Raw genomic sequence first — 27,247 nt, 5'->3', positions numbered from 1 at the left:
GGGCGTGGCCATCCGCCCCACCTGGGTTTGCCGTCAAAGGTTAACTGACTGTAGCCAACCGCATTCCTGCGGTCTCCTGGGGGGCGCGTCACCAGTGGCCCCGCCCCCGCCCAGATTTCTCGCTCTTGGGAGGTACCCGCTGAGTCTCTGGGATTTGGCCAGAGTTGACTGCGGATTTCCAGTGCCTCGACGGTCTTTAGTGGAGATGGAGGGCGCCCAGGAGAACCCCGCAGAGTCTAGCTCCTCGGTCCTCAGGTCCGAAGAGCCTGCCAGGGGCCCCGAGGTGTTGCCTCCGGAGGAGTCGGAGAGCTGCTCCCGTTCCCTGGAGGCGGCCCCCAAGAAACTCTGTGGTTATTTAAATAAATTTGGCGGCAAAGGGCCCATCCGGGGTTGGAAATCCCGCTGGTTCTTCTACGACGAGAAGAAACGTCGCCTGTATTATTCACGGACCGCTCAGGATGCCAATCCCTTGGACAGCATCGACCTCTCCAGTGCGGTCCTTGACTGCAAGGCAGACGCCGAGGAGGGGACTTTTGAAATCAAGACTCCCAGCCGGATTATTACCCTGAAGGTAAATGGGGCAGTTTTTTTTTTTTTTTTTTTCCTTTTAAAGCCGGGATGAGTTCCCAGGGCACAGCCTGGCACGTGTGGGTGGTCACAGTAAATTTACTGGAACGAGTATTACAGACCCTGATCTCCCCCCAGTGAACCGTGGGTGCCCAGGATTTAGTGCATTCCAAGACGCATTTGCACCCATTTTCTCATTGAGCTCCCATAACAGGCAGGAATGATGTCCCCACATTAGAATCAAGAAACAGAGTCTTGGAGAGATGAAGTAACCAGCCAGTTACTTCAGAGGTCAGGCATCTAGTGAGTGGTGTAACCCACACTTGAAATCCCTTAGTCTTTGTACCTCTCAGTACTGTTTCAAAACTTTTACTTTTTGGTGTGCCTTAACAATGCAGTTACATTAACTTTCTTACTTGGGGCCGAAGGATAGTAAAGATATGAGCTGTGCAGTCCTCTCAAGACCAGGACTCTGAATCACTTTTCTTGATATTTTGGCGGAGGGAATTGAATGCTGAGCAAACATTGGCAGCGAATGGGAGATAAAATACTTAGGTTTCACTCATCAGCCTAGAATGTTCATAGAGGCTTATCTCAATGTGTTTCACCATTAGTAGGTTTTGTTTTATTATCGTCTTTAACTGAGAATGCCTGAAACAGTGGTAAGGCCACATGCTTTGAAATCAGACAGGCTTGGATTCAAATTTTACATCAGCTACTATTAACTAGCTGTGTAACCCTGGGCTAGTTACTTAATCTCCCAGAATCTAGGTAGTTTGTGAGATTTAAAACAAGATGTGTAAGCATCCAGGACCTACAAATTGTTGAATTAATCCCAGCATCTAGAATACAGCCTAGCACCGAGTGGGTGCTCCGTAAATGTTTGTTCAATGAACCCACATGGTAATAGAACTGAGGCCCTAATGTTCATTTCCGGAGGAGTTGCCCCAGAACTTAAGTGGAAAGACAGATCTGGGTTAAGAATTCCAGGATTCACACACCCCAGAGAACAGTGTGCCAGGAGACAGCCTCCCCAACCCCACCCCGTCTTCCTGCTCCTCGACCCCCACTTCCAGCCAACTGGGAATCTACTGAGCGCCCTGTATGTAGCCCACAGCTTCAGTTCCCCTTTAATGGCTGGGCCTGGCCAGTGACCAGACTGGGAAAATCAGACAAAATAATGCAAACCAGGAATTCCAGGCCAGGGAAGGCAGGCATTTTAGAGATCAGGTGGTTTACGGGTCATGTGTTTCCTCCCACAGGCTAACTGCTGTCTACAGAGTCTTGAACACATGGCTTTTACTGTTCCATTGATCTATGTGTGTGCCTGGCTCGGTGCTAAGCACCAGGGTATGGAGCCAAATCAGACCTGCCCCCTGGTTCTCAAACAGCTTAAGGTCTGGTGAGAGAACTCACAGGGGGCCTGGCACACACATGAAATGTTCCTTAGAGACGCCCTGATAAGTCTGTACCAGACAAGTATGGTGAACAGGAGGGTCAGTTCCACTGAGTGGAAGGGTCCATCCAGGAGCACAGCACAGAGGGGATAACATCTGAGTCCTGAAAAAGGGATTCGGTTTTCTATGAACAGACAAGAGGAAGAAGGGCATTCCTGGCCGAGAGAGCCCCATGAGCAAAGACAAGAAACAGGATACAGCCCAGAGTGTCCAGGCAGATCACAGGAGCCTGGGGTACAGAGGGGCCCAAAAGATGGAGTGGGAGAGTGGAGGCCCAAGCGTGGAGCATTTGTGAGGTAGGCCTGGGAGCTTGGACTTTGTCCTGTGGGTTGTGGGAGATTGTTGAAGAACTTAAAGCAAGGAAGCCCTGCGAGATTAGAATGTTTAGAAGGTTCAGTGTGGCTGTTGGGTAGAGAAAAAATGAGAAGGCAAGGTTGCTGAGCAGGGAGTTCATCTGGAGGTGATCGAGAGAGAATGGTGGCTGAGCTAGAGCTGTGACAGGGGAGGAAGACCGATGGGGGTGACGAGGGATGTGAGGGAGGAGGAACACAAGGGAGGGGTGGCTGACTGCTTAGTCGGGCCAACCACGACCTAGGGAACCCAGGCTGGGGAGGCCGTAGGACACCCGTTTGGTAGACTCTTAAGTTCTAAGAGGATGGGGCCATGACATGAATAGTAGGTGCTCAATATACACTTGTCCAGTGAATTACTAAAATGAGGTGTTTGGGTATGGGCTGGGAACTTGTCAGCCCAGGGTCATGGTGAAGCCCTGGCTAGCACTGAGGTCTCTTAGGGAGAGTGTATGGAAAGAGAAGACTGGTAGGCATCATTTTATCTCATGTGGCACCTGCTGACAGGCCCAGGTCTTCTCTCATGGAGCCCCTGGCCTCATGCACACATCATCTGTGGATCACTTAGAAGGGGGAGCTTTGCCCTGGTTGCCCATAGCCTGCTGCCTGCTGGTGTTCTCACCTGGCCTTGATTGTGGGCAACTCTGTGAAGTTCACCATCCACTCCCAGCGAGCTGCCCGGCTGCTGTGGCCCAGGTGATCCCAGCCCTTATCTGTGTAAGCCACAGTCCCCTGGCCATAAATTGCCACAAAGCTCTGGTCTAAAGGGGGAGACCCGGGTTCTGGGACCAGCTCTACCACCACCTGCCTTGGCAACTTCAGAGCCTTAGTTTCTCCATCTGTTGAAGGCTGATCACTCCTGCCCTGCCTCCCTCCTGGAGGATCCAACAATGTAATAGATGTGAAAGTAGGTATTTGGACCATCCAGTGCTGGGAAACGAATGACCAGTATCAACCATTACCTTGTTTGGGGTGCCTGGAGGGTGCCACTGTGTTGTTACTGTGTGCATATGGCTTTCCAGTCCCCAACCAAATCCATGATTTCAGTGCATCCCCAAAGCAGAGGAAGGATTCTCTTTGTTCCATAAACAGTCAGTCTTTTAGGATTCTTGGACCCAATTCAAACATGGGGCATGGATCCCCCCACAACACCAAGCAATTCGCAGGCACCAGCTGGTGTCCAAGAATTCAACTTAATTCTAACAGTGTCTACCCGGAAACAGCATCAGATTCCATGGGTTAAGGGCTCAGTCCTACGAGACTTCCCACCTCACTTCCACACCTCACTTCAGATGCCAGTCACAAGCTCCAGGCTGTTACTTGTGCTGCTGACAGCAGGCTACAAATTGTGGTTTCCAGTGACCTCCTCCTTAGGTTTGATTATTTTGCTAGAGGGGCTCCCAGAACCCCCAGGGTAACACTTATGTTTACCAGTTTATTAAAGGGCATGATAAAGGATACCAATCAATAGCCAGATGAAGAAGTGTATTGGGCAAGGTATGGGGAAGGGGTAGGAGCTTCCATGCCCTCTCCAGCTATGCCACTCTCCCCACATCTCCATGTTCATCAACTCAAAAGCTCTCCAAACCCAGTCCTTTGGGTTTTTATGGAGGCTTCATTACATAGTCATGACTGACTAAGTCATTGGCTATTCTCTGGTTCAGCCTCTTTCTTTCTGGGGGATAGGGGTGGGACTGAAAGTTCCAAGCCTTGGGGCACCTCAGGGTGGCTCAGTGGCTTAAACATCTGATTCTTGATCTCGGCTCAGGTCTTGATCTCAGGGTCCTGAGTTCAAGGTCTGAGTTGGGCTCTATGCAGGGTACAAAACCTACTGAAAGTTCCAAGCCTCTAAATCACATGTTTGGTTCTCCTGGCAACCAGCCCCCCTTATTAGGTTCCCTAAGGGCTTTCCAAGAGTTAACGTATGAACACAACAAAAGTCAGCTTTATCGCCCTTATCCCAGGAAGTTCCAAGGGCTTTAGGAGCTGTGAGCCAGAAACCATGGACAAAGATCAAATACATATGAGAAATATATCTGGGTCATTTGAATGATCAAATACATGTTTCTTATAAATCGCAATATCACAGTCAGTTAAGACATTGCGATGTTGCACAGTGAGGTGCTGGGGCCCCACTCAGGTCAGAATTTCAAAGTTCTTTCCCTCTCTTATCCCCTCCAAATTCCTTTGTCCAGTGAGCACATTTTGAGCACCTCCAGTGTGTCTGGTACTATGCTGGGCATTTCACTTCCCTTACCTCATTTCATCCTCATAACTGCCCCAGGACATGAGTGGTATCTTCACCATAGTACAGATGGGAAAACTGAGACCCAAAAAGGTTAAGGAACCTCTAAGTTTGGGACTGATGCCTGATTCTCTTCTGTGGCCAAGAAGCAGGTGGGGTTTCAGAAGCAGGCACCCATCTGCAGTGATAGTTGTTTTCCCTGGGAGGGAGAGAGTCACTAAGCCTCCCATGACCTTCCTGCACCCCACACCCAGTGCCACGCATAGGGCACAGGGCCATACCAATTAACCCCTGTGCTTCTCAGGCCGCCACCAAGCAAGTGATGCTGTACTGGCTGCAGCAGCTGCAGATGAAGCGCTGGGAGTTCCACAACAGCCCGCCTGCACCTCCCGTCGCCCCTGATGCCACCCTGGCTGGGAATGGGCCCGCCCTGCGCCTCGAGCTAGGTACCCAATGGGTTCGCCTCCTGCACACACACCCAGGGGTCTTGGTGACCAAGCGTTTCCCCTCCTGTTGGGAGTGAGTGGGAGGAGCCTCTGCTAAAGAAGCAAAGAGCCAGGGATGTGACTCAGGATCAGTTAGGGCACGGTGTAGTGTCAAGGGCAAGAATACGGGCCCTGAGGCCAGGACGTCTGGGTTCAAATCCTAATCCTGTGTGGTCTTAAAAGTCAGTTGCTTGATCTTCCTGAGCTTCCGTTTCCTTCTGTATAAAATGAGCGTGATAAACTATACCTACTTCTTAGGGTTGTTATGAGAATCAAATGAATCCATACACCTTAAGTGGTTGGAAGCATGCCGCACGTTGTCAGAGCGCAATAAGCGTCAGCTACGGTTACGATGACCGCCATGGGAAGGTCCGAAGAAATGAGACTCTCGCGGGGTTGCTGTGCAGAAGGGTAATGAGAACACGCAGTTATTGTTGCTGCCTCCTGCACAAATGCTTCTGTGTGTGCGTTGGGTAGGTCAGTGATTTTACCCGTAGTATTCCCTTAAGGCAGAATCCTTCACCTCCACGTGGCCTACAAAGGAAGTTGCTTGATCCCAAATCCTAGAACATCCAAGTATGGAGGAGTCCTGGAGATCACACCCTCCCACCCCCACGCTGCAGCCAGCCATATGGTTGGCAGGTAGAGAATCAGGACAGACCACCCCCAGCTGCCCCTGTAAAGGCTCGGAGCCTTGTCCCAGCTCAGAGCTGCAGCATGTCTGTAACGCCTCATCCTCGGTTAGCAGGGAGACCGAATAGGTGAGGGGACGACTTGTGGCCAGGCACCTCTAGAACTCTGTACCCATGTGTTTTCCGTGTCCCAAACCGAGCTCTTCTGCCCTTGACCATCTGCTCCCCCAGTTTCTTTCCCATCGTTAAATGGCCTTTTATTCACCCGGCTGTCCAGTAACAGGGCGCTGCCCTTGCCCCTTCGGCAGTCTGGGCTGGCCAGGCCAGTCAGTCACCATGTTGGCCGTGTCTGCCCTCTGGCGTCCGCACCAGGCCGGCCCCTCCTCGCTGCTGTACCTTGGCTCTGGCCTCATGGCCCCTGGCTGGAAAACCACAGTAGCCTCCTCACCTGTGCCCGTGAACCGGCCCGCCACCTCAGACCCATCCTCTCCGCTGCAGGCCGAGCGGACTTTCTAAAGTGAGCGCTGGAACCCCACCCACCCGTGACCGAGGCCCCGCTTTTTAGCCCGGTGCCCAGGGCTCATCCTCCCTCGGCTCACCTCTGCCTGCTCCCCCAGTGCCCGCCTCACGCCGTGTGCGCTTCAGCAGCACCAGAAGCTTGTCTGCCTGGCAGATTCCCGCTTATTCTTCATAGCCACGCTCCAGTTTCGCCTCCTACTCCTGCCAGGCTCCCCTTGGAAGCCTCCCAGTGCTATGCCGGCTGGACTCTGTATGAGCCCTCGACGCTTTTTTCACATGGTTCTAACAAGGCCTGTCACGCTGTGTTCTCCTTACAGTATCCTTGTCGGTCCCTGCCCTCGGGTGGGGACCGTATCTTTGTCACTTGTGTCCCAGTACCAGGTGCCCTACCTGGCACATTGGATATTTGTGAGCGATTGCATTGGATTCTATAATTAAATGAGGAAAGGAAGGTAAAGCCCTTAGACTAATGCTAGGCACACAGTAAGTGCTCAGTACATAGTAACTGTTCTAGTAACTTGTTGTTATATGTGTATGTGTACATTACTACTCTTAACATAACTGCTCTTTTCAGTTGTTAATAGTAATTATCAGTCATTTCTTCCGAGAACCTTCTGGGTGTTTCATGTGAGTAAGGGCTTTCCCTGGGGAAGGGTTTGTTTGTGCATCTGCACTTGCAACCCACCCTCTCTCCGCCAGAGTCGGACAGCCCTGCCTGGTGTGGGAAACTGCAGCCTAAGTTGGCACAATTGGCCGAGATCAGCCTCAGATTTGCAGTGACAAGAAACCCTCCTGATGACAGAATTCTGGTGTGTCCGGAACTGAAATTGGAACTGAAATGGCTTTGGGATCCCACAGGTTCTTCTGCTGTGCTGAATCCTTTCCAGGTTCTTGAATTCTGTGGCTTTGGTTTAGTACATTTAGTGAGCCTCTCCGGGGCCAGCTCCTACTGGAGACGTGGCCGGGGGCCGGGGGGTGGAGGAGGGAGAGAGCAGTTGTCATAATGACCAGGACACCAGTCTCCCAAGGAGGACCCTGGTAGGAGATGCAGGAAGCTGGGATGTGGGCCTTCACCCTCCGGATCATGTCCCCTGCGAACCTTTCCCGGCCCACCCAGAAGGACATTTGTGGAGTTGTGAGCGACCTGGATTTGCTGTCTGGAGCAGGTTGCCCCACAGCCAGTCCCCACCCTTTCTGGGAGGAAGCAGAGCCGGCTCCGGGACACTGAAAGCCAACTGACTCACATCTGCCTTTGAGTCACAGACACTTCGTCTGGTAAAAAGTGTCCTATCACTGCTGTTGAGCAATCTGCAAGGCACGTTGTCTGCAGCTTTTAAGCGTTTACACCTTTATTTTATGCTTTACCTAAACGTTGGTCTCCACAAGAGCTGAGAAAGATCAAGGGCAAACCAGCAGATTAATGATAATATGTTGCCGAAGTAGGACACGATTTACACAAAATAGCACTTAGGTAAGAATATATTGTTGTAAAAATATGCATACCACTGACACTGTTTCTAACACTTTACGTGCTTCTTTCATGTCATCTAATCCTCACATCAATCTTATGAGGTAGTGTTGTACCCATTTCACAGAAGAAGAAAATGAGGCCCCCAGAGGCCAGTGGACCTACCTGATCAAGGTAGCAGAGCAAGAAAATGTCCGCACTGAAATTTGAACCCGAATCTGCAGGCCCATAACCCCCTCCTTATGCTGAGGAGGCCACCGCCATGTCCAGGGCCCTGCAGGGAAGTGACTGGCTGGCCCAGGCCCTTTGGTTGGGCAATGACTTCCTACTGGTGGTGAGCCCCTGCAGCTCAGGCAAAGCGTTCGGATGAACGCTGCTGAGAATTCCTTGTGCGGCCTTGGAGAGAGGCCCAGAGGCCCCAGACCAATCCTCTTACCCACGGGAAGTGCTAACCTTCACTGTGACATCACTGTCACGTGCCACCCACCTCTCAAACACCTCCTCGCGCTGGGGGCCTTCCCACTGGGCCTTCCCGGGCAGCCCCTCTCATCTGGGAACCGTCCGCCTGCCACAAAACCTGCTCTGACAAGCCACGTGGTTTTAGTGGACAAGCAAGGAACTGTGTTTGAGTGCATGACTCTGCTACCGGCTGTGTGACCCTGGCCACGAAAATCCCCCTGAGCCACTGTTTCCTCACTGGTGAATCCAGCCAGTGGGTGACATTCACCCCCAAGGCTTAGTTCGTGTGGCCTCAGGGTGGATTTAGGGCCAAAGGTGGACATTAAAGGAGAACAGATATTGGCAGTTAGGGAAGTACCTGCCAAGACATTAAAAATCTTAGGCAAATTGTACATTTTTTTGTTTCTTCTGCATGAGGGAGGATAAAGATGGTTAAAGTATTGATAAAAAAGAAAACCGTAATTATTTTGAATCAGCTCAAAGTCTGGATTAAAGACTACTTTTGAAAGATGCAAGTCCACAGAATGGGGCTTTTATGGTTTCCTAAATATTTTGATATACTTTGCCTCCGAAGGAGACAGGATGGAGAGTATCCTTCCCATTTTAAAAATGTGGAACCATGCGGCGCCCGAGTGGCTCAGTCAGTTGAGCATCTGACTTCAGCCCAGGTCATGATCTCATCGTTTGTGGGTTCAAGCCCCGCATCCAGCTCTCTGCTGACTGCTCAGAGCCTGGAGCCTGCTTCGGATTCTGTGTCTGCCCCTCCCCAGCTTGCTCGCTCTGTCTCTCAAAAATAAATAAACATTTAAAAAAATGTTTTTTTTTAATTTAAAAATGTGGAACCTGGGGCCAGAAGAGAAAATGCGATTTCTAGTCTGGTCACAGCACCCTTCTAACAGAAACGTGGATTGGCTTCGGTTCTTCCAACACCACAGCTGTAACCCAGGTTCTTTGGAGCTTTTGCTGAAACCCTCAGGGGTCCCGTGGGTCCAGCCAGATGAGATCCCCTATTAGCCCCCTCCCGCCCATTTGTCCTTCCCAGCCCCATCTCCTCTGTTCCCTCCTGGCATCCTCCTTCACTCCTTTAGCAGTTCAAAATCCTTTCCAGCCCTCTAGGCCCTGCTCCAGTGCCCTTCCTCCAGGAAGCCTTTCCTGACTTGCGGTGAAACAATCTGTCTTCATCTCCCAGAACTCGCCCGCACCTTGCCTGGCCTGCCCTCCAGCTTCTACTCACTTGGTCTTCCTGAAGTGCACACTTCTCCCTGCTCCTTAAGCTGGGAGCTTCCTATGCCTTTGATTATCTAACTTTCTCCAGCTCCACCAGAAACCTCAGGGCAGATGCCAGAAGTGTTTGGTGAGAGAGTGAATTGAAGAGAGGGAGCTCAAAAGAATGACTTGGGCCAAGTCGTGGCCCATCTGCCGGATGTGACAGGGCCTATTAGGAATTAAATATATTGATTGCAAAGTCTGTTTGTGAGTAGATGGAACAGCTCCCCCGCCCCTGTGGTTGTAGTCAATGTTTTTGCACCTGCACCCTGTTTGAAAATGGAGTGCAAAGGTAAAATTCCTTCTTCCCCTACATTTCACCCTCTCAGTAAAAGGGCTCCGGTGGAAGGTGCCTGCTGCCCTCCGTGTCTCAGGAGCTGCCTGATCCAGATCCTGCTGCCCAATAGGTGGTCTTAATCCTCCCCTGCTTTTTGTAACACTCAAAACTAACTTCTGAGTATTTCACCTCCTCTCTCTTATACTTCAAATAATGTTACCTTAGCCTCAAAACGTTCCTTAATGTTAAGTGTTCTGAAGCACTCACTGTAGAAGAATCGTTGCAGAACATTTACAAAAAGTAGAAAAGTGGAAGAAAAAGCCATAATCCTGTCACCCGGAGACAGCCAGTGTTCACATTACATTATGACCCCCGCTTGCCTTTTATTTAAACGTATTTCAGATCATATAATAATACAAACACCCTACCTTGCTCTACGGTACTACGTATTATGACCCTAATGCCTCCATGTTATAAAATCTGTTTATAAACTTCTACTTTTGATGAGTATACATTATCTTTCTGTTTATAAAAAATAACCCATGTTTAGCATAGACAATTTGGGCAAAAACACGAAGCGATAATGAAGGCAGCCTGCTTCTGATCCCACCATGCACTTCTGACCTCTGTCCATACCACAGAGTGTATTTCTGTGAGACTTTCTCTACAGTTGTGATCATGATGCTCTAACCCAATTTTTTTACTAGCTGTTTTTATATCCCACACCTGTTCCTCATGATTTTAAGCATTCTTCATTAATGTTGTTTTAAACGGCTGAGTAAGATCCTATTTTCAGAAGGCATCATGATTTGTTTAACCCCTCCCCAGAACTTTACTTCTAGTTTGAGGGAGTTATTTCCAGTGTGAGGACAGACGGTGCCAGGATGAACCTCTTGGCCCATAAAGCTTTGTCTGCATGTCAGGTAACGTTTTTAGGGTAGATTCTCAGATGTAGAAATATCAGCAGTTCTGCATATTTTAACGAGGTTTTCAGGAAGACTTTCTCAGTAAGATGCATCATTTTCCTGGAAGAACATTTAATGAAAAGCCTGCCTCTTTGGCTGCTCTTAACCTGCCAAAGAAGGCTTGCTCAGGCAGCCCACTGACTCCCACCTGCTCCCAGTGGGAACCCAGCCCAGTGCGCCTCTGTCTCGTATGTACAAGTGCAGCGACCCAGGTGGATGATTACCCTGTTTCTCTGTTCCGCAGAGCAAGAGGAAGTGGAGCTGGAGGAGTTCCTGTGCCCTGTGCAAACGCCCCCTGGGCTCGTGGGTGTGGCAGCCGCCTTGCAGCCGGTGCCTGCCATGGCCTTAGCCCTTCAGAATATTTCCCTCAAGCATCTGGGAACCGAAATACAGTAAGTGCAGTGGGACCGAGGGGCCGGCCACGTTGCAGACAGCCCCTTCTTTGGAGCTTACAGTGATCTGGTGTGATCCCTGCAGGGATGTGGTCCTGGGGAGAGAGTGAGGAGCTTTATTTTTAATTCGTCACATCATTTCTTTAAAATACTACATTTGGGGGCACCTGGGTGGTGCAGTCGGTTAAGCGTCCGACTTCAGCCAGGTCACGATCTTGCAGTCCGTGAGTTTGAGCCCCGCGTCGGGCTCTGGGCTGATGGCTCGGAGCCTGGAGCCTGTTTCCAATTCTGTGTCTCCCTCTCTTTCTGCCCCTCCCCCGTTCATGCTCTGTCTCTCTCTGTCCCAAAAATAAATAAAACACGTTGAAAAAAAAATTTTTTAAATACTACATTTGTGCTTCTGATTGTTAAAATAGTGCATATTCTTTGTAGGAAATTAGAAACATCTAGAAAGGTATAGGTTTTCAGTTACCCATGATCCTGCCTCCCAGACAGCATTCTTAGCATGTGATATATCTCTTTCCTCTTCATTGTCGATACATGTATATGCATAACTGAGATCATATTGAATGTAATGTGATGATCGTGTCACAAGTGTCCTCATATGTGAAACGCATCAAGTTGTTAACTTTTTTTTTTCCAGAGTGATTTTATACGACCCACTTTTTAAAAATTTATTTAAGAGAGAATTTGCACATGCACAGCAGGGGAGGGTCAGAGAGAGAGAGAGGGAGAGAAGGAATCCCAAGCAGGCTCCGTGCTGCCAATGCAGAACCTGATGTGGAGCTTAAACTCACGAATCCATGAGATCATGACCTGAGTGGAAATCAAAAGTGGCATACTTAACTGACTGAGCCACCCAGGCGCCCCTGCAACCTACTTTTTAAAAATTTTTTACCTAAGTTTCATTTTATTTTTCATCTCGATAAGTGTACTCTTTAATCTCCATCCCCTATTTCACCCATTCCCCTCCCCCCACCCCCCGCTTCTCCCCTCTGGTAACCGTCAGTTTGTTTTCTATAGTTAACAGTCTATTTCTTGGTTTGTCTTTCTCTCTCTTTTTTCCCTTTGCTCATTTGTTTTGTTTCTTAAACATATGAGTGAAATCATATGGCATTTGTCTTTCTCTGACTGATTTATTTCACTTAGCATTATACTCTCTAGCTCCATCCATCTTATTGCAAATGGCAAGATTTCATTCTTCTTATGGCTGAATAATATTCCATTGTGTGTGTGTGTGTGTGTGTGTGTGTGTGTGTGTACCGCCTCTTATTTATCCATTCATCTATTGATGGATACTTGGTCTACTTCCGTAATTTGGTAAATAATGCTGCAATAAATACAGGGGTGCATGTATCCCTTTGAATTAATGTTTTTATATTTTTTGGGTAAATACCTAGTAGTGTGATTACTAGATTGTAGGGTAGTTCTATTTTTAATTTCTTGAGGAAACTCTATAGTGTCTTCCACAGTGGCTGTACTGGTTTACATTCCCACCAGCAGCACAAGAGGGTTCCTTTTTCTCCACATCCTCACCAACACTTATTTCTTGTGTTTTTTATTTTAGCCATTCTGACAGGCTTGTGAGGTGATATCTTATTGTAATTTTGATTTGCATTTCCCTGATAATCACTGATGTTGAGCATCTTTTCATGTGTCTGTTGGACATCGGGGTGTCTTCTTTGGAGAAGTGTCATGTCTTCTGCCATTTTTAATAGGATTATTTGGTTTTGGGGTATTGAGTTGTATCTGTTCTTTATATGTTTTGGATACCAATCCTTTATTGGATATGTCATTTGCAAGTATCTTCTCAAGTACCTTCCATAGGTTGCCTTTTAGTTTTGTTGATTGTTTCCCTCACTGTGCAGAAGCTTTTTGTCTTGATATAGTACCAATAGTTTATTTTTGCTTTTATTTCCCTTGCCTCAGGAGACATATCTAGAAAAATGTTGTTACAGCCAATGTCAGAGAGATTACTGCTTGTGCTCTCTTCAAGGATTTTTATGGTTTCAGGTCTCACATTTAGGTCTTTAATTCAGTGATCCAGTTTCATTCCTTGGCATGTAGCAGTCCAGTTTTTCCAACACTATTTGTTGAAGAGACTGTCTTTTTCCCATTGTGTACTCATTCATTCTTTGTCGAAGATTAATTGACCATATAACTGGGTTTCTTTCTGGGTTTTCTATTCTGTTCCATTGATCTATGTGTCTATTTTTATGCCAGTACCATACTGTTTTAATTATTGCCACTTTGTAATAAAACTTGAAGTCTGGAATTTCATACCTTTAGTTTTTTTTAATTCAATTTTAATATGTTTAATTTACTGTATGTTGATCATTTCTCAGCTACTTTTTCATTTATTATTCGTGTATTGTATATACAATTTCCCGCTAGCAGGATTTGATTTAAATAGTTTTTAGGAAGATAGTAATATGGCCTGAGCTTTAGAGGCTGACTGCATGGATTTGTATCCTGGCTCCACCAGTCATGGGCTGTGCTGTCCTAAGCATCTTGTTTGATTTCTCTGTTTCACTTAAGTTGTTAGTAAAAGTGAATACAATAGTGCTTGCCCTACAAGATTAGTGTGGGAGTTAAATGGGTTAATGCATGCAAACTGCTTTAGAACTGTGCTTAGTACTTTATAAATATTGTTTGCTGCTGTCATAGACTCGGGGTCTAAAGTTCTCTCTTGTCTAGCAAAAAAGTGGGATGTAGGATTAAAGCGAGAGGTGGCTAATGTCTGGGAAAAGACAAGAGCCCCGAATAAGGGTCCTTGCCCCATTTTTATTAGGATCAGAAGGCTTACAAACATGGTGATGGACGTGCACAAAGGGACAATGAATCTGTGAACATTAACTTGTGGACATGAGGGAAAGGGAGTCTTGAGGATATTTGGGGTGAGGGGTTTGGGTTAATACAAAACAAAATCTGGGTACCAGGAGGAAGGTTGTTTACAGCAGACAGGAGGGTGCACCTCTGTTTATCTTAGCCTAGGGGATAAGACAGGTAGGGGGAGTAACCTCAGGGTTAGTAAGGTACTTCTTTTGTTAGCCATCTCCATTCTGGGCTGCTTTGTCTGCAACGCAGTGGTCCATAGTCCAATTCACCGATGTACCTAATCTGGCCCTATTCTCCCATGAAAGCAGCTTTTCTGCTATAGTACTAAATTGGGTGCTTCCACCCTGAATATCTAATCTTGTTTATTTCATATACCTGTGTATTGAGCATCTTTGCACCATTCCTATTTTAGGCCTTTGCCTCTCCCTCTCTATTCTGGGGGCTCTGCACCCCCTGTCTATTTTGGGGTGCCTTTGCACCTTCCTATTCCTGGCACCTTTGCACCTTCCTATTCTCGGGGTGCGTTTACACCTTCCTATTCTTGGGGTGCCAGTCTGATTTGCCCAAACTCAGGATTGAGCGTTTTATGACTTTGTATTTCTTTATGTCTTGTTAACCCATTGGTGTAAGCCCGAGGAATTCCTAAGCTTATCCCCTACATGCTGCTATTATCATTTATCTAACCAAAGAGAAGGAAGCTTTTGGGAATTCATACTGTATCCAATACTGATCTGTTGTGGTGCTTATTTTCTGTGTGGACTTCAGACAGACAGGGATGTCTTAGAAAGCAGACTAGATTGTTCCCTGGACTTGGATTGGAGACCCCTGGCTCTGTGTGGCTCCTTTACAGAATTTCCCTGTCGGCTTCAGCGTTTGAATTCGCTCAAGTAACTAGGAGTGTAGTGATACTGATCCCAGGACGGAAGCAGGTTTTAGGGGAAAGACGGTAAGTGTCCTCTAGGCCTGCTGGCTGGAGGTAAAAGTGGCCCAAGAGACATTTGGATGGAAGGAGCTGGAAACTCAGGAGAGAGATATCAGCTGCAGAGAGAGACTTAGGAGGTGGCATGGGTGAGCCCCCTGGTGTGAGTAGACAAAGAAGGTGGCCTGCAGGGGATTTTCCCTCAGGGGGAGCTGGAGGGAACTGGATGTGCTGGGAGCCTGCTGGGTGTGTGTGTGGTGGGGGGGGTGGCGAGAAGTCCAGCCATCCAGCCAGGGTGTATCCAGGGGGGTCTCACCAAGCTTAAGCCAGATCAGTGCCTGATGAAGGCCACAAACAGCAGAAGTGGAAGAGAGAACATGCAGAGACAGAAGGGAAGGAAGTTTCAGAGGATCAGTTGGTGACTTCCGTCCTGACATTTGTAATAACCCACAGAAAACGTGAGGGAAAAGTGCAAGAAATGGGCTTCTTGCCCTGGGCTGTTGTGAGCCCCCATAAGATTGGGGTTGCTTTTGTCTCCCGCAGCCTGGGCCCTGGCTGTTCTTACAGCTTGCTGTGAGCTCTGCCATGAGCCCGAGTCATACTCTGGGAAAGGAAGTCAGGGTATTCCAGAGCGCTGTGCTAGGTGCGTGGCACTGGCTCTGAGTTGTCTGAACAAGCCTGTGAGGTGGTGGCGGAATGGCTAAGTTCTCAGACCATGGAGTTAGACGTCCAGGTCTAATGCTCAGTCCCTCCGCTCACTGGCTCTATGATTTGGTTACTTATCCTTGCCAAATCTCAGTTCTCCTCCTCTCTCTACGATGGAGGTGGTACTAGTACTTCACTGGGCTGTGGGGAAGATTAAATGAGTTGAATGACTAGTGTTAGCTTAGCGTCTGGCCCATGGAAGGGTCCAGTCATTGTCTGTTGTGGACATGTTCCTCATCCCCATTGCAGACAAGGAAAGCCAGCCTCTGGGAGGATAAATGGCTTGCCCAAGGTTATCCTTCCAGAGCAAGTCTTTATGACCGCTCCGCCCATGCTGACCAGGCCCTTCAGACCTGGAGCTAATCCTACACAGAAAATGACCTATGAACTACTCCATACAAGGTCAATAAATTTATGAAATGGAGATACCTCTTCCAAGTGCAATAGTTCGGCTAGGTAGTGGCCACCTGGGCTGTGTCAGTAGTTAATGAGCATCTATCTCCAGAGGTGATGTGTGCTAGAGCTTAGGAGGCCCTTTGCTGCCCCGGAGTCAGGGTTTCTGTACCCTCCCCTACCCCAGGAATGACTCTTGTGAGCCCCTAGACACATAGGGGAGTCAAGGGGACATGTAGGCAGCAATGATGGTCACCCACCCAGCGAGCGCCTCTGGCTATAGGAATGTGTTCCTGAGTCCTCTCTAATTGTGTGGCTGTGATTTGTGAGATGCATGTAATGGGGCTCAGCACAGGACCCAGCACAAAGTGGTACTCAGTAAATAGTGCTCCTCAGGACCACCATTTTCTTTTTAATATGACTACTACCCTTTCATTTGTAGATGAGGAAAGTAAGAACTGGGAAGGGGAGGTGACTAAGTCAAAGAGTCAGAGGCATCTTACAATAGAATCTTAATAACAACAGACAAGAAGGGGCCTGAGTGACTCAGTTGGGCATCTAGCTCTTGATTTTGGCTCACACACTCTCTAGTTCTAGCCCCTTGTCAGGCTCTGGGCTGATGATGCAGAGCCTGCTTGGGATCTTCTCTCTCCCTCTCTCTCTGTCCCTTTGCTCATGCTCTCTCTCACTCTCTCTCAGAATGAACAAATAAAACTTAATAATAACAACAACAACAGAGCAAAAGCAATCAAAGACCAAATTTCAAAGTCAAGCATTTGGAATGCTGAGTTCTAATTTCTTCTCTGTTCCTAACTTAACAGATTGATTTTCCCTCCATCAGTCAGCTATACTCTCCATTAAAGTACAATTTTCTATCTTACTCTGGACCCAACTATACCAAAAGACTGGATTTTGTTTTAAAAACAAATTTCAGATCAAATGATGGTTCTTTGAAAAGATCAACAAAATTGACAACCCTCTAGCCAGACAGACCAAGAAAAAGACATGAGACTCAAATTACTGAAGTCAGGATCAAAAGATGGAACATTACTACCAAGCTAACAGAAATAAAAAACATTATAAAGGGATACTATGAACAGTTTTATGCCAACAAATGAAGAAAGGGACAAATTCTTAGAAAGACACAAATTACCAAAACCGATGCAAGAGGAAAGAGAAAATCTGAATAGACCTATACCATGTAAGCAGATTAAATTAATAATAATAATAAAAAAAAACTACCCCCCGCCCATACAGACGAAAAACCCTAGGACCAGATAACTTCACTAGTGAATTCTACCAAACATTTAAAAAAAGAACCAATACCAATTCTTCACAAAATCTTCCTTCCAAAAAAGAAGAGGAGGGAACACTTCCCCAATTCATTCTGTCAGGCCAATATTATCTTGATACCAAAACCTAACAAAGATATCACAAGAAAAATTTTTGAATGCCCAAAGCCTTCACCTAGAATTTCCTTGTGTTGATTTTACCAGCAGGCATGTTTTTTCCTAACTCACCTCATCTTGGGACTCCCAGCTGTATGTAAGAATTTCAATTTCAACTCTGCACTCTGGGTCCAAATGCTTTCTTTCCTCTCATGCAACAGCCAAGGTTCTAGGCATCTGGAATCAACAGTTGATCTATGAAAAACATCTTGTGGCCATGCGTAGTGATGGATCTTCAATAGACGTATCGTGGTGATAATTTCACACTAGATTGGATAAATCTGTTGTACACCTGAAATGAATGTTATGTGTCAGTTATATCTCAAAAAAACAAAACAGTTGACCCCAGAGCAAACTCATATCCTAAGTCAATTTTCATAGCAATAATGCTGCAAACACACTTCAGAATTCAGTGTCATATGATCACTTCTCACACATCTGGATTCAGCTGATACAGGCTAGGTTCACTTGGTCTTAACTCTAAGCTGTTGGTAAGATCTAGGTCTACTTCTCGTATTTCTTATCTGCCACAGACCAGCAGCTGCCTGAGACTCGTTCTTGAAGAGGACTAGCCCTATATGCAAGGATGTTTTAAGCCTATGTTTAGATCACATCTGCTAACATCCCTTTGGCCAAAGCAAATCACATGCCTTGCCTGAGCCCACAGGAGAGGGAAGAAGTACTCTGCTCCTACGGAGGTGGTGGGAAAGGAGTGAATGTTTGCTGAGGACTAATCTAATCTACGTAGTCACCTTCTCACTTGAATTCACGTTTAAGCCCCAAGAATTTCCCTTCCTTTCTTGGAAATTTAGCTAAATATTTTTGAAATATGCTTGGTGTTTACCTAGCATCTAGGTGTTTGTGAATAAGGGTTTTTCAGGGTAATTTTTCCATCTTACTGCTAGAAGTATATGTTGTACATAGAGATGATAGCAGACCCAAGACTCCATCACAGATCTGTAGACCTTTATGTCCCCTTCTTTTTTGACCACGCTATTGCTGCCTTTTAAGTAAATGACCCCCTAGTGCATTGTTTTCAAACTGTGAGTTTTATAGCTCAGTACACATATATAGCTCAGTAAAACTTACAAAATATTAACTCTTTCAAAGTGCGGTGCATTCTGATATTTTCCATTCCATATTTTAAATGCTGGTTATGATACTAAACTGATTTTATAATCTACCAATAGTTAGAACCTGCCATTCAGAAAACGCTGACCTGGTGAACTCTTTTAATCATTTCCTCTTCCTTGTTGTTAATTTTGGAATATGTTGGGGCACCTGGGTGGCTCAGTCAGTTAAGTGTCTGACTCTTGATTTCAGCTCAGGTCATGATCTCACAGTCATGGGACTGAGCCCCACATCAGGCTCTGTGCTGAGTGTGGAACCTGCTTGGGATACTCTCTCTCTTCTCTCTCTTCTGCCTCTCCCCTGCTCACATTCTCTCCCTCTCAAAAAAAAAATAATAATTTTGGAATACATCTACTTTTGTATCTTTGCAAGGGAAAATAAACTCAGTTGAATGTCCTTTTATCTGCCTCATGAATTTTACTGTGGCTGTGGTCCTAGGCCAGCCTTTGGTGCTACCTAGTTCCTTCCTACAAACCCAAAGTGTCTTGAGCCTGCACACTGGGCATGTGCAGCCCAGTACCAGGTGCCACAGACATGCAGGTAGGTTACTGTCCAGCTCTTGAAGAAATGACACCATTATTCAGCCTAGACAAGTACTTGGTCAAAGGGTAGCCCATTCACAAAGTGCAGTAAACTCCTTGGAGACCAGATGATTAGTGAAGGCCTCAAGGGAGAACAGATCTAAGTGGGGAAAGAGTGCAAGGGGAGAAGGATCCAGGAGCGGTTTGGAACTTTGCTCAGCAGAAGTAGGGAGCTACTGATGGTTTTTGAGCAAGTAGTTATAAAACCAGATGAAAGTTTCAGGAAGATTCCTTTGGCAAGTTCATTCAGCATTCATTCAGCACGTATGCTGTAAGTGCCCTCAATGCTGCAGGCGCTATGCTAGGCATGCATGGGGGCGCCTGGGTGGCTCAGTCTGTTGAGCGTCTGACTCTTGATTTCAGCTCAGGTCACGATCTCACAGTTCGTGGGATCGAACCCCGTGTTGGGCTCTGTGCTGACAGTGCAGAGTCTGCTTGGGATTCTCTCTCTCTCTCCCTCTCTCTGCCCCTCCCCTTCCTCTGCCCCTCCCCTGCCCATATTCACACACATGCACATGCATGCTCTCTTTCTGTCCCAAAAATAAATAAACTTAAAAAACACAAAATATTACGAGACACCTGGGTGGCTCAGTCAGTTGAGCATCCTACTTTGGCTCAGGTCAAGGTCTCATGGTTCATGAGTTTGAGCCCTGGGCTCTGTGCTGACAGCTCAGAGTCTGGAGCCTGCTTTGGATTCTGTGTCTCCCTCTCTCTCTGCCCCTCCCCTGCTCACGGTCTGTCTCTGTCTCTCAAAAATAAATAAACATTTAAAAAACACACACAAAAAAACACAAAATATCTTAGTGAACAAAACAGGCAAACATCCCTGCACTCAAGAGAACTTACACTCCAGCAGTGGGTTTGGGGGTGGGGGAATCAAGCTTCTGTTATTAGCAATATCATGTGTGGAAGGCGGGAAGTACAATGAGAACATGAAACGACGGGCGAGGCAGGTGGGGAGCGCTCGGGCGGGATGCATCTTGCAGGGTGCCTGGAGTGTGGCAGACCGCTCCGGGCATGACTGGGGCTGAGGATGGCAGCCTCATGCTCCTCTGTTTTCCTTTCAGAAACACGATGTACAATATTCGGGGCAACAGGCAGGCCTCAGGAACAGGCCACGGACCTCCAGGGGAAGATTCTCCACTGAGCGGAGAACCTCCGAGGGCAGAGCAGCCTTTGCCCTCTGACCCCAGCACCCCAGGTGAGCACTGCCCAGGTTTGAGCTGGGCCTTCAGAGGCCAAGCGAGTGCCCTCTTTCCTCCCCCAAAACCAACATCTACGCTTGTGTGTGTCCAATAGGACACTCTCCAGGTCACTCCTTGTTTCTATGGGTCTGGTAGCAGTGACTCCTTTTTTTAGTAATAGCGTTGTGGTAAAATATACATAAAATTTACCACGTTAACCCATTTTAAGTGTATAGTGCAGTAGCATTAAGCACACTCACGTCGACCACTGCCATCACCCACCTCCAGAACTCTTCCCCGTCTTCCCAAACTGACACTCCTGCAGTGATTCTCAAAGTAATGAAAATGTCTCTCACTTCTTCTTTCTTACTTTTTTTAATTTATAAGGAAAGGATATGAAAATGCCTGTGTGGGCTGAGCAAAATCAGATCTCTGCCTGAAGAAGCAGAGCAGATGACCTCTGCGTGTCTATCCCGGCCCCTCCATAGCACTTAATCATTGCACAAAATACGAGTGGCCCACACCGCCGTGGGGGTTGGACTTCTTTTGCAATTAGCATGGGTGCCCCCTCCCCAAGACATACTGTAACCTAGAAATGGAAGAAAACCAGCTGAGGCAGCCCTGTGGGGGCTTCTGTGGAGCAGTGACTCCAGAGAAATCTCCCCTTTGGAGCAGCGTCTGGTGAGGCCGCGCAGGTCACAGTGAACAGTCTGAGAGGGGACCGGTGCTCTCTCCAATCAATGGTAATAAAACCAGCACCCACATCTAGCACCTACTCTGTGCCAGGGCTACTCTAAGCACTTTTTTCCCTTTGGTAATTAATGGTTTTACTAAGAGATAATTCACATATCAAACAATTCACCCATTCGAAGTATACAGTTCGCCATAATCTATTTTACTTTATTTTTTAAAGTTTATTTATTTATTTTGAAAGACAGACAGGAAGAGCATGAGTGGGGAGGGACAGAGAGAGAGAGACAGAGAAAGAGAATCCCAAGCAGGCTCTGCACTGTCAGCATGGAGCTCGATGCTGGCCTCAAACCCATGAACCGTAAGATCATGACCTGAGTGGAACTCAAGAGTCAGAGGCTTCACTGACTGAGCCAGCCAGGCGCCCCTCACCATAATCAATTTTAGAGCATGCTTATTATCCCAACAAGAAACCTTGCATCCTCCAGCTCTAGGCAACTACCATTCGACCTTCTGTCTCTGTAGATTTGCCTGCTCTGGATCGTTCATATAAATGGAATCTGAAATATCTGGTCCTTCAGGACTGGCTCCTGTCACTTACCAGAATCTTCTTCCACGTGCACTTAGCACCTGCATTAACCTCTTTAACCCTTCCAACATCCTGAGCGGTTACTAGATACCATTGTTGTTCTCGTTTACTAAATGAGGGAACTGAGGATGGAAAAGTGGAGTGACCACCACCTCAAGCCTCATTTTCTAAAGTGGTGATTTTTCAGACTACATTTTTCTCGCCATGACTCCTTGACCCCCATAAACAAAATCTAATATACAATGCAGACCACAGCAGACTTGAGGCAGAGGTGGGAGTCTGGGCTCCCCTTGGCTCCCCACCCGTCCCTCCCAGTCAGCTCTGCCACACTCCCATGAAATCCTACAGCACTGATTGAAAAACCACCCTCCTGGGCCTCATTTCTCCAACTGTGAAATGGGCATAGTGACCCCTACCTTGCCTGCCCTCAGGGTGAGTGGGCAGTATTATTATCAGAGGGCAACAGGGCTACAGCGAGCCCCCCTGCTCTTCTATACCCTGTGGCAGGAAAGAGAAAGAGGCACTGCATTTTTCGGAGCTCTGCGGTCTGTTGTACGCAGTGCAACCAGATTTCTTTCAAGTCTAGAACAAGACCATTCTGTTCTTGTACCCAACAAGGTCAGGGAGTTTCTGGTTCCCGTCACCTACTCGAGTAGTTTTTTATCTGTTCAAGATTGTTTGGCTGGCCCCAGAAGAAACGTGGTAAATTATTCGGCTCATCCTCTAAGCCCTCACCTGGGATCCCATACCACGTCCTTATATTTAACACACTAGTCCCAAAAGGATCGGGGATAGCTTATTAAAATACACATCAGGGGAAATAAAATGAGTCATCTGGGTTAGGAAATTTAAATAAGATCAAGATATCCTATAGAGTAGCAAAGAGTGGGCAGCAGTGTGTCTGAGCTTCTCAGCAGCCAAGGCAAAGAGGGAAATGCAAGTGTTAGATGATTTCCAGCATCCCTAAGAATACATATATTTTCTTGGAAGAAGCAAACCTTTTCTGGCACTGAGAGCTGTGGATGGCTCAGTTGGTAGAGCGTCCGACTTCAGCTCAGGTCATGATCTCATGGTTCGTGAGTTCGAGCCCCACACTGGGCTCGCTGCTGTCAGCGCAGAGCCTGCTTCAGATCCTCTGTCCCTCTCTCTCTGCCCTGTCCCTCTCTCTCTGTCCCTTTTCTGCTTGCACTCTCTCAAAAATAAATAAAACATTGGGAATGCAAGCTGGTGCAGCCACTCTGGAAAACAGTATGTAGGTTCCTCAAAAAACTAAAAATAGAACTACCCTACGACCCAGCAATTGTACTACTAGGCATTTATCCAAGGGATACAGGTGTGCTGTTTCCAAGGGACACATGCACCCCCATGTTTATAGCAGCACTATCAACAATCGCCAAAGTATGGAAAGAGCCCAAATGTCCATCGATGGATGAATGGATAAAGAAGATGTGGTATGTGTATATATATATATATATATGTATATGTATATATGTATACATATATATATATACACACACACACACACACATACACTGGAGTATTACTCGGCAATCAAAACGAATGAAATCTTGCCATTTGCAACTCTGTGAATGGAACTGGAGGGTATTATGCTAAGCAAAATTAGTCAGAGAAAGACAAAAATCATATGACTTCACTCATATGAGAACTTTAAGAGACAAAACAGATGAACATAAGGGAAGGGAAACAAAAATAAAAACAGGGAGGGGGACAAAACAAGAGACTCATAAATATGGAGAACAAACTGAGGGTTACTGGAGGGGTTGTGGGAGGGGGTTGGCTAAGGGACACTAAGGAATCTACTCCTGAAATCATTGTTGCACTATATGCTAACTAATTTGGATGTAAATTAAAAAAAAAAAAATAGAAACAACAAAAAAAAGAAAGTAACTGAAGACCCCAAAGAGCTTTTGTTAATGTAGGTTATATCTACTGTTATTCACTGTACTAGAAATTACAACTGAGAAAATATTAAGTATTTATATATCAATTCATTTAAAGATAATGGACTCATATAATAAATAATAAGTGAACATAATAAATAAATAAATAAATAAATAAATAAATAAATAAATAAAACATTGAAAAAGAAAAATGTCCCTGGATGCAGGCTGATGACAGATCCTTTACTAACGGATAGATAAGACAAAACAAGGCAGCATGGGTGAATGACTCTGATGTTGGATTTGAATGAAGAATAAAATAAGATAAAAATCAAATGAAATAAGAAATTCAGCAATGGTTGGCAAATCTTTTCTACAAAGGGCCAGAGAGTAAATGTTGGAGGCGTTGTGGGACATATGGTCTCCATTGCCACACTCAACTCTGCCCCTGTGAAGCGAAAGCAGCACAGACAATGTACAAACAAATGAGTGTGGCCGTGTTCCAATAAAACTTTATTTACAGAAGCAGGCTGTGGGCTAGATTTGGCCTGTAGACTGGATTTGGCCCATGAGCCAGTGTTTGACATGTATGTAGAGGAAATAGGAAATAAAAGAACTGTGCAGCCTTGGGACAATCAACTATGGGAAATATGTGTCCTGACCTAGCTTGTAATAGGAATCAAACAAGAGGGGCACGTGGGTGGCTCGGTCGGTTGAGTGTCTGACTCTTGATTCTGGCTCAGGTCATGATTCCAGGGTCGTGGGACCAAGCCCTGTGTCCAGCTCCACACCGAGTGTGGAGCCTGCTTAAGATTCTCTCTTTCTCTCCCTCTGCCTCTCCCCTGCTCATTGCTCGCTTGCTCTCTCTCTCTCTCTCAAATAATTAATTAAAAGGAGTCAAGCAAGAGTTTGAGTTACTCTCTGGGGCAAGAATGCAGAGTACAGATACTGTATACTCCTATCTTGAACAGTTGTGTGTACTTTGGAACTTGCCCACAGGGTAGAGGTGGGATCCTGAGATAAGAAGCGACATCCTGCCAGGGCTTGTGCCTGAGGAGATGGCCGCCTGCACCAGTGGTGTCCTAGGAGATCACCCATGCAGGCGGGGATCCAAGAGCACAGGACAGGCACACTTTAGAGGATGGGCTGAAGGACCAGCCAGTACAGTGTAAATAATGTTTTTAGAGTCGGGTGGTTCTCAAAGTGTGAGCCCTGGGCAGGTTGCATCGGCATCACCTAGGAATGTCTTAGAAATGCAAATTATCAAGCCCTGCTCCAGGCCTGTTGATGAAAAGTCTGGGAGTAGGGTCCCACAGTCTGTGTTTTAGCAAGCCCTCCAGGTGCTTCTGCAGCAAGCTCAAGTTTGAGAACCACTGAGGCCACTGATCATAACCTCTGTGTTCCTCCTTTTGAAAGATCCAGCGGATTCTCCAAAGCCTACGCCCAAGTCTTCTCTGACCGCCAATCTCCTTCAGAAAGCCAAGCGCCAGAACAACACCTTCCCACTCTTTGCCGAAGGACTCACACGGAACCGAACTGCCCAGGAAAAAGTGTTGGCCTTGGAGCAGCAGGTTCTGATGCTCACCAAGGAGTTAAAGTCTCAGAAGGTGAGCTCTGTCCCCAGAGAGGCCCCAGGCTCCAGTGGACCCCTCTGGGCCTGGAGCCTTTGAACTAGACCCGGCACATCAGCCCGCTGGGTATATGCCAGTCTGTGGTCCTTATCAGCCAAACTGCTGGTGGTTGAAAATGCTGTGCTGTTAATTACTAAGGGACTTGTGGACACTCAGACTAGGTGTCGGAAGACCCTCAAGGACAGGTCTCTGGAACTTACTTTGTAATTGCTCTTGGACTCCTCCTGGAGGACTGTGCATGGCCCGTCCCCACACTGAAGGGGGATAGCATTCGGAGGAGGGGGGTCTGGATGCAAGGTCCTGGGAGGGGCTGCTGAAGGAACCGGCAGCTGGTAACGGTGCAGCTCCCTGAAGGACTGTCAGAGGACAGAGAGATCAGGCAGGTCTGTGTGGCTCTAGGGCTCAAGCAGGCCCGAAAGAGGACAGTGATGAGGAAGACTTAGGCTTAATAGAGAAATTAATTATAGCAGTTAAGAAAAAGAGTCACATGGTCATTGTAGAACACAGATCGCACACATACACAGACATTCAAATCATTCCCAAATCCTACAACCCAGAGAGTAAGTCGTGTTCACATTCTGGGGTGACTCTGTGAAGTAGTGAGAGTCCCAAGGCAGGGGGTGAGAGGGACTGCGACACTGGGCTCTTTTTGGCACAATAAAAGTGGTTAAGTTAGTGCAGTCGTTACTGAAAACCTCAAGGGTGGTGCCTGGTGATGCCTCACTGGGTCCCACTGAGAACCCACACTTCTCTTCCTCCGAGAAGAAGGCCTAAGTTTTCATGTTTGTGCTTTGGCTGCCCTGAGTCTTTTTCTGCTTTATCTCCCGGCTCTTGCTTCTGGGGAAGAGGGGGGTACACTGTATTTACCTCTGAATAGTCTCCTTTCACATGTCTTCTCCTTTCTGCGGCTCTGTGTTTGGAGAAGACAGCCTAGAAAAATGCTCTCCCTGCCTAATTTTGCCCCTCCTCTGCCCTTTCTTGCCCTAAGCTGATACCAAGGCAAGTAGCAGAGGCTTCACTCCTGGCAGGTCAGCGGATACATTTAATGAAGCAGGCCTTGACTGAAGTTCTCAAGGGAGGAAGCTCATCCGTTTACATGTTCTCAATCCATTTGTTTTTGTGTCAAGTCCTTGTTGAGGACCTGTGGCGTGCACGTGGTATTCTAGGTGCTGGGGACAGTGAGAAGAGACGCAGGCCCCGCCCCTGCAGGGCTTACATTTCGTGGCAGAGACAGGCGGTAAGCCCGCGAACACCCACATACATCATCACGGCGTGTGAAGTCCCCTCCGCTATCACTTAGCAGCCCAGCTCTCTTCTCCTCCCATCGTCCCCCGTTCCCGTCGCGGGGCGGCCGGCGGTCCTGAGAGCTAAGAGAGCATGCAGCTGGGTGGGAGCAGCTGCCTGATCCCTGGACCAGTACAGCATAAGTTCCAGGCTGAACCTGGCCAGGAAAAGAAATCTGGATGTGACCTCTGCCTCTCTCTTCATCACACCTTCCCCTTCTTTCTAGGAAATATGGGCAGCCTCCTGTGGCTTGGCCTTTGCTTTAAAGGTGTCGGGAATCATTGAATGAAGGAGAGAGGCCCGGGAGACCTAGATTTCAGTGAGGTTTGCCCCCAACATCTGTGCTACCCTGGAGAATGTGGCATTCTTCAGTAAATGAAGTTAAGCTCTTGGAGATCAGTAAGGCCCACCCAGGCTGCTGACAGCTCCCCTGCCATCAGAGTGAAAATGGCAGGAGGAAGTTGTTCAAGCATTAAAGGACCTGGACTTTATTTCTTCGTTTTAATATTTATTTATTTTTGAGAGGGAGAGACAGAGTGCGAGCAGGGCAGGGGCAGAGAGAGAGGGAGACACAGGATCCAAAGCAGGCTGCAGACTCTGAGCTGTCAGCACAGACCCTAATGCGGGGCTCTAACTCACAAACTGTGAGATCATGACCTGAGACGAAGTTGGACGCTCAACCCACTGAGCCACCCAGCCACCCCCAAGAACCTGGACTTTCTTACTGTTCACTTTCCTGGCCTGGGACAGACAATCAGAAGGAGAGAGTCTTGCAGTTTCACTTTTGACTCATGGGATGAGTGGTTTCTGTGTTCTCCTGCCCATCTCCCAAACGTGGGAGACTGAGCACAGAAGGTATAGGCCGCAGTTC

General features: G+C 47.2%; 1 protein-coding gene across 2 annotated transcripts in view; it reads left to right on the top strand.

Annotated features, from left to right (window-relative positions):
• Window positions 1-27,247, top strand: part of TBC1D2 (TBC1 domain family member 2) — a 55,568-nt gene continuing 28,321 nt past the window's right edge. Inside the window, exons 1-5 of one of the 2 annotated variants that reach the window (XM_043567351.1) lie at window positions 1-571; window positions 4,924-5,065; window positions 10,935-11,082; window positions 20,165-20,298; window positions 24,878-25,068. In XM_043567351.1, the coding sequence (XP_043423286.1) occupies window positions 206-571; window positions 4,924-5,065; window positions 10,935-11,082; window positions 20,165-20,298; window positions 24,878-25,068 (981 nt within the window). In that variant the 5' untranslated portion in view covers window positions 1-205. The remainder of the gene's footprint in view (window positions 572-4,923; window positions 5,066-10,934; window positions 11,083-20,164; window positions 20,299-24,877; window positions 25,069-27,247) is intronic. The other variant, XM_043567352.1, reaches the window with a different exon arrangement.

The sequence above is a fragment of the Prionailurus bengalensis genome, chromosome D4 (genome assembly GCF_016509475.1).
Source record: "Prionailurus bengalensis isolate Pbe53 chromosome D4, Fcat_Pben_1.1_paternal_pri, whole genome shotgun sequence".
In the NCBI taxonomy this organism is placed as follows: domain Eukaryota; kingdom Metazoa; phylum Chordata; class Mammalia; order Carnivora; family Felidae; genus Prionailurus; species Prionailurus bengalensis.
This window is presented reverse-complemented; position numbering and strand designations above follow the sequence as displayed.